This window comes from Pseudorca crassidens, chromosome 3, assembly GCF_039906515.1.
Source record: "Pseudorca crassidens isolate mPseCra1 chromosome 3, mPseCra1.hap1, whole genome shotgun sequence".
NCBI classification, from domain to species: Eukaryota; Metazoa; Chordata; class Mammalia; order Artiodactyla; family Delphinidae; genus Pseudorca; species Pseudorca crassidens.
Genome location: NC_090298.1, coordinates 130,022,186 through 130,041,600, shown reverse-complemented (window position 1 = coordinate 130,041,600; position 19,415 = coordinate 130,022,186). Strand labels below are relative to the sequence as shown.

The window sequence follows — 19,415 nt, the reverse complement described above, 5'->3', positions numbered from 1 at the left end:
AGGAAAGCTCCTTCAATATAACTTCCCTCTGCCTAGAGAAATGGCAAAACATAGCACTACAACATTCGTGCCACTGAAGCTGTACAGATTAAATTCTATAAGCATTTCCGAGAGACAGAGATTAGTTCTAACAGGAAGGTCAAAGAAGACTTTCTGGGAAGGGAAAGACTTGAGAGGAGCCTGCAAAGATGAGTAGTGGACTCTCAAGAAATCCTTTAGGCCACACTGAGCCACAGCATATTACCTAGGACTCTGCTCAGCTAAAGGAAATGAGTTCCCCATCACTGGAGGTGTTCAAGCCAACAATGGCTGACCATTTGGCAGGGATGCAGTTGGGGGAGACAGGGCAAGAAGAAAGAGTCCCTCGGAATTGTGGATTCTACAGTGGTAGGCGGATGGCTTCTTCAGTCTCATATCTCATCATATTTGCTCAGAGAGACACACACAGCAGAGGGGAGACACCTAGGAAGGGAGTGGGGGTGGAGGGAGAGAGAGACATACACAGAGCAAAGAGAGGGCTGAGAATCAGAAGGGGTGAAAGAGGCGAACTCACACCCAAAGCCAAAGAGAGCCCACACAAACCACGGAGGGAGGAAATCCACACCAGGGCTTTTTGCCACCTTAACTGCTACAGAGGAAAAACAGAGAGAGCAAAACCCTGACAATTAGTTAAAACTAATCAAATGTCCCTTTACTACCTCTGGCTTGGCACCTGGCAGCCTTCTTAATGTGCCCCATTGTTCCCTGGCAGGGCTCTTGGCTGCCTCTCCCGCTGCCAGGGGAGGGGAAGAGCAGCGGCCCAGCCAGGATCCAGGCTGGGGAGGGAGGCCCGGAGAGGCACACCCCAGACACACAGGGATGACCCTGCGGGGAGACCCTACCGCCCTCCCCAGTGGGAAAGTGAACACACCAGATGGCAAGATCTGGCAACTGCCCAAAGTGAGGGGCGCAGGAAGAGTTTCAGGTCTCAAAACTGACGAGGCCCTTTAACTTGGACGCTGCTCACATGCCAGGAAGGTATTATCCCCACTTTACAGATGAGGAAATGGAGGCCAAGAGAGGTCAAATGACTTGCCACGGGCATCAATAAAACGTGGTAGTTAAGAGGCAGTTAAGCAAAGTTTGAGAGTCAGAAATCTGAGTCTGAGTCTCACCACTCACTTGTTTGCTCTGCAGGCCCGAGAGGTTACTTAACGCTCCCTGAGCCCCCGTTTTCCCATCTGCAAAATGACCACAGTAAGAGCACTTATAACAGTGGAGAAATGAGATGGGCCCCAGGCACGGAAGGCAGCAAGAGTGCAATGATTAATGCAGGTTATTGGTACCTCTGTGGTGCCAGGGCGGAAAGAGTGACGGAAGTCTCAGCCCAGCACTGGTCACCACGCCAACTGTGCCCTGTCCTCCCACACCCCACTGCCGTACCAACAGCCACCTGGAACCTCTAAGGGAAGGTTCCAGTAGGGAGGGGGATGGAGCTGCAGCCACTCCTGCCCTGGCAAAGGGCCCTGTCCTCAGAGACCTGGGTGGCTACATTCAGCTGAACTGCCTTCACACAGGCTCTTTTCCAGAAATGCCCTCCGGATGCCTTTGAGGGCCCCCCAGCCCCCCACAAAAGGCATGTGCCGTTTCTGCTGGGAAAGCCATCTTCCCTCTCATTTCACAGACTCCTAACACTCCCCCTGTAACAGGAGTGTACATACTGCGGGTCCCCGACATGCCAAGGAGCACAGGCAGAAAACGAAGTGGACTCTGTGCTTACGTCGTTGCTAATGAACCTACACACCCCTGACACAGCTGGAACAAACTATATTAGACAGGGTGGACCTCAGATTCAGAACCCCTAGAGACACAGAGAGGCAAGGCAAATGGTTCCTAGTCTCACAGAGAGCAGGAATCATCCAGATATAAACTTAAGTGAGTCTGTTCAAGAGCCTAAGGCTTATATTTTACATTTCCAAGTAACCACCTGTTCCCCCCTGGAAAGTGCATTAGGCTTACAGTCAGAAGGACCAGCCTCAGCTTACTGGCTCTGTAACTTGTCCTGTCACTTATACTCTTTGAACCTCGGTTGGCTCATCTGTCAAGTGACAAACTGGACACAGGTTATAAAGAGGGCTCCCAAACTCAAATGTCCCCAGAGGCCAGCACAGTTACAGGAAAGGGTGAGGAACCCAGGTTTGAGATCACAAAGTGTGGCAGGGGCCACGGCCAACTCAAGAGCCGGAGCCTGTCTAGATGGGGCAGCTGCTACACAGATCCAGCCACTTTTTGTGATGCTGTAACCCGGGCCCAGCTGCTAGACCTTTCCATTTTCCCCCAAAAGCCAGAAAAGATAATTTTTAAAAATGTGAGATATTCCAATGTTTAGGTACTGACAACAACTTACTAACATTTAAAAATAAAGACATCCAACCATTTATGGGCCAGCATTGGATGAACCACACAAAACATGTCTCTGGGCTACATGTGGCCCACAGGCCACCAGTTTGCAACCTCCAATAAAATACCATATACGGTTCTTGTTGTTTTTTTAAGTAATACAAACGTCAAATAAAGTAATAAAAGAAGTTATCTGAAGGAGACAGCCATTAAGGTTTATTACCAATAAAATAACCAGGAATTCAAACTATAGCCCCTGGTGCCCCAAAAACAGTCACTAATTTTTCAGTAAAGTTAGGTGCTGAATTTAGAAACTGGTTATTTCACAGATGCATGCACACAGGTATGCATTTTAACTGTCAGCAGCTGACGGATCAATACTCAGGAGGAGGCATGCAAAAATAACAGTTTTCAGTTGAGCACATACAATGTGCTTTAGCAGCAGGAAGTAATTTTCACACACTCCCCCGCCAAGATGTTTCCAACCTGTTTCCCTTTAGGAAACCACCTTCCTCCAAAGCCCCGCCAGCCCCCTCTGCTCAGCAGCCCTGGCTCTCCCTCTTCCAGGAGGCTGACATTTGTAACAGGGCAAGACCAGCCCAAACATACAACCCCAGTTAACTGGGAAGCTGCCCAGGAGTGAGGCTTCCAGGCGGCCCGTGGGACCTGCTGCAATACTGCACTGAGGCATTCGGCTCGCAGAAGAGCATTCCAGAGCCAACACAATGGATCCAAGAACCAGGCTCGTGGGGCTCTCAGTGATAACCTCCCACGTCCGTCCGGGGAAGAGGGTGGACTCACCCAAGGTCAGAGGATGGCAAGGCAGCAGGAGGAAGCCTCGGGCTGTGAGCTCTGCGCTGCTTGAGGGAGACACCTGGGCTGGAACCCTATTTCCATCACTTCCCAGCTGTGTGGCCCCGGATACATCACGGAACCTCTCTGCTCATTTTCTTACCTTTAATGTAATTTAATCATCACCACGACACGACGAAGGAATGCTGATTGTGCTCATTTTAGGAGAAGGCAGAGCTGGGCCTGGGAATCAGGGATCCAGTTCCCAATCACACACTCTCTCCAACTCAAGGGAGAGGCCCCTAGGGTCTCCATAACGTGACCCTTCCTGGGAAGGCCCTGAGTTCAATACCTGCCCCCTCTGTGGGCATCTCACCTTTGCCCCCACAGCAGGAAGGCAGAGGACCCATCTGAGAAAGGCAACAGATCACAGGCACCAGCGGAAAGCAAAGCTTTAGGGCCCCAGAGGGTCCCTGTGGCCCACTGCGGAGGGATCTGCAAAAGGCACGGCCCATCCCAGATGCCAATCCCAGACTCCGAGCTGTTTGCATTTGACACGGTGCCACTATTAACAGGCACCAGAGTCCCCCGGGGAGAGCTGGCTGGCAACTTGGGGAAGCTGCAGCTAAACACACTCCCCAGGAATAGATGTTCCAAGTGCTCCTGGGGGGAAAGGAGTAAGCACCTGGGGAGGAAGGCGAGGTTTGCCTCCTGGGGGTGCTGACAAGCTGGGGACGTGGGCGGAGAGGAGAGATTTCCCTGCTGGATTCTCGGTAGGATCTGTTGAATACATGGCTCCTTGGCCCACCCCAGACTGACCCAAGCAGGCTCCTTGGGCACGGGTCCTGGAGCCTCCACCGTTACCAGGCTCCTCAGGGACGCCGAAGCGCCCCGCAGTTCCAGAAGAACCATTCCCTGAGGCCAGGCTTCCTGCACTCGGCCAGCAGTCACCGAGCACCCACACATCATTCACTCACTCACCTGCTCCTTCAGTCCCTCAGCAAATACTTTGGGTAACCAAGAGAGGGTGACTGGGACGGAGGTTCCTTCAGGAGCAGACAGGCTGGACAGATCAAAAACGATGACTACACTGCATGTTTTCATAAGGGGCTCTGGACCCCTGAGGAGAGACCGCTACCCCAGGCTGCCCCAGCAGGGGTGAGTCAGGTTTAGCAGCAAGATGGCAGGGAAGAAGGGTGTCAGAGGCAAGGGAGCAGCATGTGTGGAGGTCCAGAGGCTCACAGAACACACAGACAGGGGCAGGGAGGGAGAAGCAGAAAGAAAGACAGGACCATGCCTTCCTGGAAAGGCCTCTGGTCTAAATGGGCAGAGAAAGCCAGGGGCTCAGGGGAACTAAAGCAGGGTGAGAGATCCCTGGGGGCTAGAGTGACCAAAGAATACTTCCTGGAAGCGGCAAAGAATATTGCCTAGAAGGATGCAGAGGATTTGTGTTCTCTCCTCGGGGAGGAAGTAGGTGGGCACCCCCCATGATTGATTCAGATTCCAAAGAGTCAGGGAGTGGGGTACAAAGAGCAGCCTGTGCCATGAGGCCAACCACCTATCCTCCACCTTCCAGACAGAGACAATATAAGCATCCCTCCCTCCCTCCGCCACAGGGAGGCCAAGAAGAATGGATCCCTACTCTAAGCCAGGCACCGCCACACTCACTGAGTGCTTTCTGTACCAGGCCTGGTGCTCAGGGTCTCACCCACAGTGACTCATCCAACCCTCAGAATGCCCACCCCCATAGAGTTAACATTATGCCTTTACAGGCCAAGAATTCCAGGCACAGAGGTCAAGTGACTTGCCCAAGGCCAGAGACCTGAACCAGGCAGTGTAGCTCCAAAGCCAAAGCCCTACACGTTGCTCCACAGTGTCTCAATCTAGCGAGATTGGGGAGTCCTTATGCCAATGCGGCTTCGGCAGGGGTGGGGTGAAGGCTCCTCTTCAAGGTCACCAAATGACCTTGTGGGCTCACCGAGGAAGTTCAGTCTTAGAGCAATGATCACTCCCCTCTGTGCAGACATCTGGGCCCCCACGGCAGCCTCACAGGAGGGGTGGAGGGGCTGTGTGGAAAGCAGGGTCTTTCTCCTGCCTCAGCGCTGGGTCAGAGACTCACAGGCTCAAACACCAGCTCCACAACCACACGCTGTGCATCCTTGGGCCATCCTTGGGCAAATACCTGTACCTCTGTGAGCTTCCACGCCCTCACTGGCTCCCACCTGTCTATAATTGTGAGTATTTAACAAGACATACAGGTAAAGGGCTTATGAGTCCAATGCCTAGCAGAATAAGTGCTAAATAAATGGTAGCTGCTATTAATTATTATTGACATTACCATCTTATCATCTACATCATCATCTTTCTTGTTAGTGTCATTTCATACTGTGGCTTTTATCACCTAGGAAATCTGAAGACCATTCAGCATCTGAAGCTCAGAATTCTCCCAAAACCAAAGAGAAGGAAGAAATGGGCCTGCTTTTCCCCTTCCCTCTCCTATCTATACTCAGCAGAGGGCAGCAAACAGGAACTATCCAAAGATAAGAGAGAGGAGAGAGACACATGGAGAGAAAGCTACACACTCATAAATACACACCCACCCACCACAGCAAGTGGAATTGTTTAGCTTCCTCTAGCTTCCAAAGTATGAACACTCCGCCTCCTCCAGCTAAGAAGGGCCAGGCAGAAAAAAAGTCGAAGCTGAAGAGACAGAAGTTCTTTTTCAGCTTGAGACAAATTTTCAATGAACTGCCTTTGAATGGGGGGGTGTGGGAGTGGGGGAGAGGGACAGCTCTCAGAACACCTGTGAGGGGAAAGGAAGGCGGCAGCAGAACTCATAAGATCAAATAAAAGCAGCTTTTAACTGCTCCTTATCTTAACCCTCCACTTACCCTGTGCAGGAAGCATTTGCGCCTGGGCTTTCCCCAGGAGGTCACTGAGGCCCACAGAGTGAATCATCTTAGCCAGGGGGTGGCAGAGCTGGGATGAGAATATGGACCTCCAGACTGCAGGTTCAGTATCTAAAACTGAGTCCAAGATGGCAGAGAGGTTTCATCTCAAGGCCCGGGTCTGATGCCCCGCAGTGCCTGCCCGGGACACTGTGTCAGCAGGATTCTGGAGTGGACATTTGTTGGCTTCATCCCTAGATTTCATTTCCCCTCCTCCCCATGAGAGCATCCAGATTTTTCTCCTGGAAACTGCTCTTCCTATGATTTGGGTGGCCTGACCTCACCCCTAGCTGCAGGGTGGGTTAGGTCAATCAGCACAGCTCATCCTGCTGACAAGTGTGAATGCTTAGATCCACATTGGGCCAATAACACCCAAGGAGTCTTGCTACAGTTTATAGGACACAAGTTTCCACTCTCTTATAAAGAAGCTACCGGAAGAAGCAGACTCTCTCCTGTAGGATCTGGGTGTGGATACGAGGTGAGAAAGAGCTACAACCATTTCTTGCTACCCTGGGGGCTCAGTCTACGATGTGAACCTCTAGATCATACCACACCTGAAGTCTACTGCAGTTACAGGAGTTAATATATTCCCTTACTCAGTTCAGCCTACGTGGCTTAATTCCTTCTGTTAACTGCAACTGAGAGAATCTGAGGTGGCTCTTAGACTCAGATTGGCTCTGTCTGCCACAGGGAGCAGTAATGGTGCCACATGCTATGCATCCTTTTAATTCCTCTATTGCCCTGCTGTTTCCCACTGCCACCTTAAAATTTAATACATTTCACTTGCTTTAAAACTGTCAAAATTTGGAAAGAAAATTTACAAAAATAGATCTGCAAAAAAGCCCGGTAAGTTCCAGCAGATAATCGGTCTCAATACGTACTGGCCTCCAAAACTGGGAGTGATAATCTTGGCTCATGAGGGATATAATCATAGAGAATGATCAAATATTAGGATGCAAAGGGAAAAAACATGCATGGTGAAACAGAGCAAGAACCTGGAGAAGAACTGGGCTCTGGTCTGCCTCCCTCCCTCTGAGAACTGATTTCCCCTCTCCTGGGCCTCAGTTTCCGTATCTACTACATGAGGGGCTTGGACTAGATAACTTCTGTAGCACCGTTCCTGCTCTGACACGCATAGATGCTACAGCAAACACGCTCTGACTGTCTTCCAAGTGCCAAGGCTTAAGCTATGTGCTAGAAGAGGATGCGGTTTCTACTCTAAGACATTTCTGGGAGGAGAGGCCACAATGCACTCCTTAGCCACAGGAACTCAGGCAGGTATAGGCTACCTCCTTTCTTGGGCATGAGGACAATGGTTCTCTGAGAAGCAGGAATCAAATTATTTAAGTCTTCCTGGGGGCATCGGGGGCATCAGCTCTTCCCTTGCTGGCTCTGATGCATACATGACATACAGTCAGATATTTGCACAATACAGAGCCCACTGCAAACACCTTGTGAGCATTTAGCTGCCACGGGACACATTTCTGGCTGCCAAGTTTGCCTCAGAGTGTCTTTTACTGATGAGATCCTGATGCCATCTCTGTGTAAGAGCTGACTGCCGACAAGGTACAATTAGCAAGCAAGATGGTTATCCTTTAAATGGGCCTTTGCTTTTACATTCCTGATTCCATTCTTTGTTATCATGTCACTGGAGCCAACAGATTAAAGGCTGAACACAGCCTGAGAGGAGGCATTAGAGTATAAACATATCCCTAAGTAGTGGTCTCATCACAAGGTAGATATGGCGGCCTGTTTAAACACACTTCTGCTATCCAGGCCTTTCCAACACAAGCTTCCAAACTCACAGAACCCCAGGATGCTGGAGTTGGGAAAGTCCTAACAAAGTATCTATCCCCTACACTGAAATAAGATTCAACATGCCATTAACTCCACTTGAGTAGCAGTGTTGAGAAACAGTCGGAGGCCAAGTTCGGGCTTCGAGGGAAAGTGACTGATTAGCAATGTCTGCCCTGGCCGGGGGAGGGGAAGCACTCTTCTGACACACATTTAACTTGCTCCTTCTGAATCTAAGCTCTCACTTCACAGGTGGAGAATCTAAGGCCCAGAGGGGTGAAACCACTTTCCTGAGGTCACACAGTGCGTTCAGGGCAAGAGAATAATAAACTAAAACCCAGGCCTCTGTTCCCAGACTTTTATCAGTTGGGCTCCCTAGGAAACTGCAAGCCTAGGATGAAAAAAGAATGCAGGAAGTCAGATTTGCTCAGGTAAATCAACAACACTTCCCCAGTGGCATCAGATTTCAGTTGGGCAAGCAGACAGAGAAGTGATTAGCAATCTAAAGTATCCCAACCCCTCTGTAGAAAATTAAACAAATCATTCCATGGCTACATTTCTGTGGTACTCAACTTTCTGATGGGTCAGGCTCTGCCACCAGGAAGAATAAAAAAATGGGGCGGGGGGAGGGAAGTATTGATTTCTGGATGTTCTAAGAATAAAGTTCAGCTCTGAAACAATGAGAAAAACTCTTGATATTTGAAAATTAAAGTCGTTGGTATTCCATTATCCCACCAATTTCTGTTGCATGCTTGCTATTATCCAATGAAGTCATTTTCACAAGAGATTATGGCTCAGAAATGGGGAGGCACTGCGTCACATTTCTTTAACACGGGTTTTTAATAGCCATTTCCCAAGCCTGGAATATGAAACAGATCTGAGAATTAAACCAAGCTGTTAAGCAGATTGGGACTAGAAATGAGAGGCACCCCCCAAATTAAAATGAAGGTGGCTTCAAGACTGGCTTTTCTTGCTTGGTTTTGCTACTTTCCAAGAAGCCAGCTGTCTGACCAGATGAATGCTCAAATCCTTGAAGCTTTGTGTGTCCTTTACAAATCAGCTGCCCTACCCAGCTCCAGTAGTACACTAAGCATAAGCTAGCATAAGTTACACAGACTTACGTTCTAGCAGATGACCAACGCTCTGAATTTAAAATCCTGTATTCTTTAATCCAGTGGAGAAATCAAGGAGTTAAAGGACTAAAACAGTGAGTATGTTACCAGCAAGGAAACTTCTCTCAAATCCACAAGGAATATAGTTTTCATTTGGATAAAATCCTGTTGTCCGATTTCCCTCCAGAGCCTCTGCAGTTATTTCTACTCGAAAGATCAATGAGGTGCTCTGGGATATCCTCAACAATTACAGGAGTGACAAGCTGAGCTCAGAACTGGTCAGCCCTGTCGAAAGAAGCTCTGTGTGCTTGAGATGCCAGATTCCCCAGATAGCAGCCTGATGTGGTACGTGCACATTCCAGCGCTCTGGGATGAGGGATGGAACACCAGCACTCTGAGAAGTCAGCCTCCTCCCTTGAGGCCAGCTGACATTCAAAAGGACTCGAGGCGAAGCCTAGTGCTATGCATCTGCAGGAGAGTGAAACAAAAAGGGGCTGTGTGGAAATTTGGCAGGGTGTTCCTGAAAGGCAGCAGATGAATGCTGAATCCTACGGCACCTAGAAGAGCTGATCGCTGGGGAAATAGCTCCATTCTACTGCTCCCAGGAGGCTGAGATATTTTCTTTAAAGCAAGGATCATCAGTTGGCACCCCCTACCACCACCACCAAACCCTTTTACCACTTCTTTCTCCTCTTCCCCTTCATGATATTCCAGAGAAAAAGAAATGAACAAGAACTAGACCTTCCCAGATGAGCCCCTCTGTCCATTTCAGTTAAGGGCTCCGAGCAGCGCCCAGCTGTTGCTCCCCTCTCTCTCTGCCCAAAAGGTTGCCTTACTCCATCAATCCCCTCTTGTGCAAGTGACTAATTTACTTTGAAAGCTCAGGCTAAACTGGCAGTTAACCTTGACCTTCTCTCTACACATCTGGGTCTATAGAAAATGAAAATCAGGATTTCTCTGGCATCCACAGCAAATGAAATACGAGGGCTTTCTCCAGGCAGAGGCAGAATGTCAGGAGCTATTTCAGAACTGGCTACAGCTATTCCAAAGGAGAGTCTGCACTTGGGCAGGACAATGCCCCCTTGATCTGGGGCTGTGTCCAGTAAGGAGTCCTCACAGCTAGGGATGCTACAAGGGGCTCCTGCCTTAGGAAAGGAAAAAGAAGTGGCCATTGTCCTCCACATTGGTTCACTGACGGTATCACAGAAAGCTGGAGCTGGACCAGTAAACATATTTTACAGATGGAGAAAGGGAGGCTCAGAGAGGGAGATGGGAGGTGATCAAGGACACACACAGCAAGTTAACAGTAAAGCTGAGGACAGAACCCTGAACTCCTGACCCTGATGCTAGTACAGGGTGGGAACAGATTTCATGAAGGAAAACCCCATATAGATACAGAATTTAAGAGAGAGGTGTCGAAGTCAGCTGTCAGGGTTTGAACCAGGGGTTTAGGAAAGGAGTTGGGGCCTTACTTTCCAAACAGTAGATCTACCAAAAGGATTAACCAGGTCCTCCAGGATGGTTTGCAACAATTACCAGAATGACAGGCTGCCTTCAAACTGGTCAGCCCTGTCGCAAAGAGCCCTCTGTACTCAAGACAGCAGCCTGATCCTGGGAAGAGAAAGGAAAACCATCCAAAGTCAGCCTCTTCCCTTATCCGGCCGACCATCAGTCAAGTTCAGCCCTGATGCACAACTTACCCACTTTCCACGGGACCAAGCAAATCCCACAAGAGAACCTGAAATGTCCCACTGTGTCAAACAGTTCATGCATATATAGCCTCACTGGCACCTAGGAGCTAGGACAGTAGGAGTGATGTGACAGAGCTTTTGCTAGCAGTCTACATGTACTCCTCTCTCTCTCTCTCTCTCTCTCTCAAACACACACACACACACACACACACACACACACACACACACAAATGTACATAGATGAGTTCAGAGGAGGCAAAAGTAATTTAGATTTCAGTCTTGGCTGCAAGAAACACAACACCTAATCAGCCTGGACAAGTTCAGAAGGGGTCATGGGTACTCTGAGAAGGGACAGGGGAAGCATCTGATGTTCCATCCTCAGAGCACTGGGCACAAATAGCCTCTGGGGAATTTGAGGGTTCTCCCACCACAGCCCCCACTTCTGGATTCCCAGAAAGTCAAAGGCAGCAGGCCCCTCAAAGACCAGAGCTCCACCACCATCTCCCAGGGCCTGAAGCTCCAAGGAGAGCGTGATCCTTGCATCCGCCGAGGAATCCACAGGATCTGGGAAAGAAAGACGGCTGGGAAAGAAGGAGGGTGGAGAGGAAGAAGGCCCAGGTGTCTCTCTGGGCAGATGGGTAAACAAGAAAAGGAGCTGACCTGAGTAGGAAACATCGCGATCAGCAGGTGGGGGGAAAAGCGGAAAAGACCTGGACACCACATAGAAGGACCAACATCTCCAGAAGAAGTCATCCTGGGATACAGGGCTGTAGGATCCTCCAAAAGAGAGGGATGCTGGAAGAGGTGAGGGGACACCACACAGGGACAGAAAAGAGGATGGTAACCTATGGTAAGAAACAGACCATCACACTGGGCATCAGTTGCTTCGGTTTCTGAATAGCGTAGGACAAGTCCTATCCTTCCCTGAGCCTCAATTTTCCCACCTAAAACAATGGGAAGAACCGAGGAGTCTCTGGACCTGACTCTGACGAGGCAGACAGGGGCCGACGAAGGAAGGAACCGAAGGCCAGATGTGAATTCAGGAAGAGCGTGTTTCCAACTGCATGGCAGCTGGGGGACTCACCTGTCCGGCCGCCAGGGCCACCGCTGCTCCGGATCCCCCGGGTGTGCCGTCGGGCTGCCGCTCGCGGTACAGCGCCCAGAGCCCCACGTTGGGCAGAAGGACCAGGGCCGCCAGCACCAGCGCCACCGCCTGCAGAAGCCGCTTCTCCTTCCGCCTCATCGGGGCCAGTCAGCCCCGCCGCGCCCCGCCGGCCCCGCCGCGCCGCCCCCAGCTCCGCGCGTCCGCCCGTCCGCCCGGCGGCGGCAGTACCTCAGCGAAGAGAAGCGACCGCGGCGCCGGCCCCGCTCCAACTCCGCGGCACTTCCGCCGTTTGCAGGCCGGGGAGCCGGACTCCGCCACCGCGCCGCCACCGCGGGGGGGTGGGCGCCGCCAACACTGCCGCCCCCTAGTCCTGCCGAGCCGCGCGTCCCACCCCGCCTCCTCGGGGTCGGCTGCCGAGAGTCATACGCCGCGAGCCGCGGCCTTCTCCCTGCTCTTTCTGCTCCGCCCGGACGCGGCGAGGGCCCAGTGCAGACCGCTCCCCCCTCTCGGGCCGCGATGGTGCGGCCCGCTCCTCCGCTGCTCCCCCGCCCGCGGGAGCTTTGCGAAAGTCGGGGAGTTGGCAAGTTGGGCGCTAACTGGTGTGGGCTGGGACGCGCTCCCAGGGACCCCCAAAGTCCCGCCCGGCCACTTTGGCTCCGGACTCCAGCCGAGAGTTTTCGGGCTCCCCAGGGATATGCAAATCGTGCTGGAACCCGGCCGGACACTCCGCACCAGGGAGTAGGGCTGTGACTTCCCACCCCCAGAGCGTCGGTCCCGAGGACCTGCGGACCTCCTTTGCCCCCCGCGGGCCTCGGCGTTCCCAGGCGGGAAAAGGAGCCGCGGCTGCGCTGCACGCGCGAGGTTCTGTGGGGCGGGCCCTGGTTTTCTTCCCTCCGAGTTCCTGGTAGTAGGTGTGAATGCCCTCTGTAAACTGGGAGGTGCTGTACCCCCCCCCCCCACCCCGCCACCTGTCTGTTGTCCCTGCCAACCGGCGGGGAGGTACCCGGAACTTCTCTGCAGGACTTTTTCTAACGCGAATACAGCCTCCCTGGAGTTGGAATGCCCTCCAGTCCTACGTGTGCCTCTGGGCACTCAGCTCACGGAGCCCTTTCTCGAAATCTTTTGTCGGTTCCTATCTCCTCTTCAGCTACTCGGCAAACTGTGCCAGGCACCGGGATGAAATGAAAACAGACTCGAGCCCTGACATCTGGGAGTAGAAACATTAAACACATAATCGCATTAGACAAGCGAATGTGTCCATAACCGTGGTGAGGGTTCTGAGGAAGTCGCGCCGTCGGGCTCTGCGGACGGACCGCTAAGGGGCCCGCCTCCGATGGTGATGCCTGTGGCTCCTACAATGGTCTTCACTTAATTGCTTCCTCTCTGATGCTGAGAGACGACGCGCCTTCTTGGTTGCCTGCCTTTTTGCCATCCCCACATGCGTTCTCTTTATTCTCTTGGGTCTCCAGCCCAGCCGCTGACCCCCATGCCTGGCTAGCTGCTAGCCCCCCAGCCTTGGACCAGCATCCTGACGAGTCCTGCTTCCCAGTTCTTCCAGCTCCAGGGTGGGCAATGGAGATGCAGTTTTCTGCAATCATAGCTCGGATCTTGGCATCTGCCTCGAAACCTTCAAAACTCCCATCTTTGGACTTCCCTGGTGGCGCAGTGGTTAAGAATCCGCCTGCCAATGCAGGGGACACAGGTTCGACCCCTGGTCCGGGAAGATCCCACATGCCGCAGAGCAACTAACCCCATGAGGCACAACTGCTGAGCCTGAGCCCTAGAGCCCGTGAGCCACAACTATTGAGACCGTGTGCCACAACTACTGAAGCCCCCCGCACCTAGAGCCCATGCTCCACATCAAAAGAAGCCACCGCGATGAGGAGCCTGGGCACCATAGTGAAGAGTAGCCCCCACTCCCTGCAACTAGAGAAAGCCTGCGTGCAAGGAAGACCCAACACAGACATTAATTAATTAATTTTTTAAAAACCCAACTCCCATCACCTAGGCTAGAGCTGATCAAACATTCTCTCCTGCTTTCTGCCCTGCCAGTTGCTGGCTGTTTTCCTTCATGTGCTGTGGACCACACAGCTCCTTCCACCCAGAAAGCCTGCTCTTCTCCATCTCTGTCGGTGGAAACCTGGTCCATCCTTCTATGTCTAGTTGAACTGCCACCTCCTCCATGAAGTCCTCCAAAACTCCTCCTCAGGGGGCTGCTGTCTTTGGATTTGTCACAGTAGTGCTTACCTTTTACTGAAATACTTACTCTATGCCAGGCACCATGTTAAACCCTTGGCAAGCGTTACCTCTTTTAATGCTCACAGTTACTCTGTGAGGTAAGTGCTTTTCTTATCCTTGTTTGCAAGTGAGATTCAGATTAAAGAAAGCTGCAGCCAGAATGCTCCTGGTTTAACAAAGATCAGGTGAGATCATCCCTCTGCTCAAATCCCTCCAATGGCTTCGCATCTTCCACTGGATTCCTAGAAGGAACTACAAGGTCCTACAAGGCTATTTATGAACAGACCTCACCCTTTACTCTCTGGCCACTGGCCTTCATCCTGTTCCTCAAAGCACACCACGCACATTCCTGCCTCTTGGGCTTTGCACTTGCTATTACTGCTGCCTAGAATACCCACTCTTCCATCCCTAGATCCTAGCCCTATGCCTTTTAAAATTCTTTTATTGCGGTAAAAATACCATTTTAACCATTCAGTGGCATTAAGTACATTCACATTGTTGTGCAGCCATCACCTCTCTCCATTTCTAGAACTTTTTCATCTTCCCAACCTGCAACTCTGTACCCGTTTAACACTAACTCCCCAATTCCCACACCCCCCTCCATTCCCCTCAACCCCTGGTAACCACCCACCATTCTGTTTTCTGTCTTTACGAACTTGACTATTGTAGGTACTCCATATAAGTGGAATCATACAATATTTGACCTTTTGTGTCTGGCTTATTTCACTTAGCATAATGTTTTCAAGATTCATCCATGTTGTAGCATGTGTCAGAATTTCACTCTTCTTTAAGATTGAATAATATTCCATTGTATATATACACGTATTTTGCTTATCCATTCATCCATGGATGTACATTTGGATTATTTTCACCTTTCTGGCTATGGTGAATAATACTGCACTGAATGGCCTGTGGTTTTTTTCCTGCAGTTGCCGTAGTGTTTCTGTAATTGAATTTCCATCCGGTCTCTTTGACAAAAGTGGAAGTTTACAGAGGGAAACACAATGTGGCAACACTTTTATGCACGTCCACAGCACCACACACAGTGCTAGAAACGCTAGCTAGAGTGATCCGTTTACAAACACGAGGCTTGCTCTGCTCCTGGGAACTGGCCTATGACTTCCCTTCAAGTTAGAATAGTCGATGAGTATCCTTACCACAACCCATGAGGCCCTCAGTGATCTGGCCTGACTTCTAGATTGTGCCCTCTCTCCTTCCCTTCTAGTTACACTGATTTTACTGCTATATTCCTCAAATGCACCAGGTCGGTAATGGTCTCAGGGCCTTTGCGAATTTGCTGTGCCATTGCATCTCTTCCGCTAAACCTTTGCGTGCTTCTCTCCCTGCCGTCTCTCAGGAACCAAATCAAATGTTCTTTAGAGAGAGCTTCCCTCACCAGCTGATCTATCGATAAAATACCAGAGATTGCCTCCATCATCTCCTTTTGCTTGATTTTCCTTCAGAACAGGTATCTTTGGTTTCCCTCTCTGGAACGTGAGCTCCAAGCAAGGAGGAACTTTGTAATTTTTTGTCTTCTGCATTATGCCCTGCCTCTGCTAGCACACACTTCTCTTTTTGTGAATCAGAAAACTGGTGCTCCTTCTAGGTTGAGGAATTTGAAAAAAGGGTGCCCATCTCCCCCTGGGCCAAAGCAGAGCTAGCGGCGCCAGCGCACATGTATTTCAGCTCCTACTTCTGCTCTACCACATGAAGCTGAGCTGTGGCTCCTTCTAGGCCCGGAACACAGTAAGTGCTAAATAATTACCAGTTGAGCGAAGTATAGCAGCTGAGGTCATGTACGGGAAAATCTTCCGTGTCTCTCTCCTCCCCACCCCTTCCAGCTCCCAGGAGGATCCTGCACAAAATTGGATTTGAGCTGTTTCTTATGTCTTACCTGAGTGACTTGTTGATCAAAGCTGCACACCAGCCGGTTCAGCCCTCAACAGAAACTCTAGCCCGTGAACCCAGCTTTAATCTCAGGGGTGCACTGGGCATGTGGTGGTGGGGCCCAGGGGTGGGTGTGAGGCATCCTCTCAGTGCTGTATCTCATGCACCAAGACAATACCAGTGGAGACATGTGAGCAGCACGTGAGCTCAGGCTGTTTTCCTGGGAAAACTGATCTAGTCATCAACTGAAATTGAACAAGAAATGTTGCTTTCATACCCAGACAAAAGTGTAATTCGAAAGGATACATGCATCCCTATGTTCATAACAGCACTATTCACAATAGCCACGACATGGAAACAACCTCAATGTCCATAGACAGAGGAATGGATAAAGAAGATGTGGCACATATACACAATGGAATATTACTCAGCCATAAAAATGGAATGAAATAATGCCATTTGCAGCAACATGGATGGACCTAGAGAGTATCATACTAAGTGAAGTAAGAAAGACACAAATACCATATAGCACTTATAGGTGGAATCTAAAATATGACACAAATGAACACATCTACAAGACAGAAACAGACTCACAGACAAAGACAACAGACTTGTCTTGTGTCTTGTGGTTGCCGGGGGTAGGGGGTGGGTGAGGGATGGATTGGGAGTTTGGGATTAGCAGATGTAAGCTAGTATATATAGGATGGATAAACAACTAGGTCCTATTGTGTAGCACAGGGAACTATCCTCAATATCCTGTGATAAACCACAATGGAAAAGAATATGAAAAAGAATATATGTGTATAACTGAGTCACTTTGCTGTACAGCAGAAATTAACACAACATTGTAAATCAACTGCACTTCAATAAAAGTTTTAAAAAATAAATAAAATTAAAAAAATTTTTAATAATAAAATAAAATAAAAAGAAATGTTGCTTTCAGAATGAGCCGTCCTAGGCCTATTGTGGGCATTGAATGAGATAATTCGCATAAAGGGCTTACCGCAGATGCTGGCCTAATGTAACTGGTAACTGTGGGTGAAGTAAAAGTCCAGCACCCATAAGAGCACCGAGGAGGGATGAACAGGATTTCAGCTGCATGGCAAAAACCTCCACCTCTGGCCCGAGCCTCTCCGATCTCATCTGTCACGCTCCTTGTCACTCCCTCCAAGCCAGCCACACCCACCTTCTTCCTGGTCCTTGAATGCGTTATGCTCATTCCAGACCCAAGGCCTCTCTGCCAGGAACGCTGTTTCCCCAGATCTTCCTCCACTGTTGCTCTCTCTCAGCTTTCAGATCTCAGCTTAAACATCCTCTCCTCAGAGACCCTCCCTGACCACCCACCCAAAGTGCTCTCTTCTGTACTTTCCATCTTGCTGTGTTCTCTTCATAATGAATATCCCTCTCGGTCATAGTTTTATGTATTTGCTTGTTGACTTGTTTATTATTGAGCTCCTCCAAATAGAAGGTCAGCTGCATGGGGCTGAGATCTCAACTGATCATTCTTGCTCTGTCCCCACGTCCTGGAACATACATGCCTGGCACATAGGAAGTGTTTAATGCACACTTTTGATGAATGGTAAGTATCTCCTCTCTTCCCCCATCTTCCCATCTTTACTTCCTTTTCTTTCTTTTCTTTTCCTTTATTTTTATGATCTGCTTACTGTCTTGCTCACTCTTCAGTTTTCTACTTGTCATGAGTAACAGGCAGAACTTTCAGTCTCCCCAGGACATCCTTCAGCAAGAAGGGTCAATTGGAAGAGCGGCAACAAGACAGGTGCAGGCCATCAGCCTTCCTGATGAGGATAGGAAAACCTTTCCTACTAGATGTCCTTACCTTGGCTTTCTCAGTGTGGTTGGCCCCATTTGTCAAGGACTCTACCCTCTGGCTGGTCTGGCCTAGGCCTGAGCTGACGGGGTGTGAAAGCGGAATGGATCAGCAAGTCAGGAGGTGTTGGCCTGATAATCAGTCTACCTCTAACACTGTTTAACCTTGGCCAAGTCCCTTAGCTACTCTGAGCCTCAGTTTCCTCATACGTTAAACGAGGATAATCGTGACTCTGTAATGAGATAATTTCCAAGCTGGTGAAAGAGAGGTCAACTTGACTCTAAGGAAAAGCCAAGCAACTATGAGTGTTGGACTTCTGTGTGTGTGCGAGCCTGAAGCTTTGCTTCTGCTCTTCTTGGAGATTGTCAAGCTTGTCATACACACTTAGAGAAGCCTGCCTGAGTTCCCTGAACAGATAAGCTCCCCTTAGCAGTGCCTTTCCTAAACAGTCACAGTGTTTCCAGTTACAGGGTGACCGTTTGATATGTGTCCTCCGCTGGACTGTGTCCTCCGCTGCACTGTGAGCTCCACTGGCAGAGATCATCTTGTTTTTGTTCATTTGTTTTCCTCCCCAGCATATCCTCAATGCCTAATACAGTACCTGGCCCAATATAGGTTCTCAACAAACATTTGGGAAACGAATCACTCACCTCTTTAAAACCTGCACTCAGGAAACTCTTTAACACTGGTGTCAGTGACCCACATTGCTCTACCAGGCTGATCATTTAACAAGGTTCAAACTTCTAAATATAGAGCAAGAGAACCCAAGTCCTGGAGCTGCAATTTCCCCACATGGCTCTGATAAGCCTGGATTGGTCCAGAGTTTGCCCTTCCCTTCTTGTGCAGCTTCGGACCTGTCACTCCAATTCTCTGAGCATCACTTTTATCATTAATGGATCCAGGAATGTATGTGGTAACAGGAATTGGAGCTGTCTAGATAAATATAGAATATGGTTGCGTTAAATAAAGCCTTTGAACCAGACGCTTGTTGAGGTCTTTTTTAATTCTAAAATTCTGGGATTCAATCTTGCAAGGCAGGTTGCGAAAAGGGGAGCCAGACATGGTGGTTCAGTCCAGTGTGTGCATTTAGTGGCATTTCAGCTCCTGGTTTGAAGAGAAAGAAAGGGTTTGCAGGATGCCTATTTGAAATGACCTCTAGACAGAAAATTGCCCGTCTCTCGCTTGGAGTCTACTTTGTCATTTCCACAGTGAGATGCCAATTAAACCTATCCTGCCAACTATAAAGGAATGCTATTGAATCAAGACAGTCGAGGCGGAAGGTACCTCAGGTAGAATGCAACGATTTGAAAGAGCAAACAGAGAAGGCCGTATGTCTCAAAGAGCCAATATACTACGTCGTTGGATGGGTACATCTCAGAGTATTAGTCAGAAGGGTCAGATGCACATATCAGAGGGAGAGGGAGCCACCCTCCTCCTGGCACTGCCGCTAAAATAAATATCAGGGCTTCCTGTTTAATTACTTTTCATTTTTGCATAAAAGAAGAAAGTTGTACAAAATACAAACAGAGAGGTGGTAGGATGCAGTGGAAAGGGACTTCCTAGAAGTCTGTGGCTCATGGAGAAGTGTCATTGTCTGGGAGCACTTCTGTAATATAAAGGGTTGGGTACTCTATAATCCAG

At 49.8% G+C, this 19,415-nt stretch overlaps 1 protein-coding gene across 2 annotated transcripts in view; it reads right to left on the bottom strand.

The window, feature by feature from the left end:
• GALNT10 (polypeptide N-acetylgalactosaminyltransferase 10) overlaps window positions 1-12,025 on the bottom strand; it is a 225,921-nt gene extending 213,896 nt beyond the window's left edge. Inside the window, exon 1 of one of the 2 annotated variants that reach the window (XM_067732357.1) lies at window positions 11,801-12,025. In XM_067732357.1, coding sequence (XP_067588458.1) covers window positions 11,801-11,959 — 159 coding nt within the window. In that variant the 5' untranslated portion in view covers window positions 11,960-12,025. The remainder of the gene's footprint in view (window positions 1-11,800) is intronic. The other variant, XM_067732358.1, reaches the window with a different exon arrangement.
• Window positions 12,026-19,415: the final 7,390 nt, after the last annotated feature.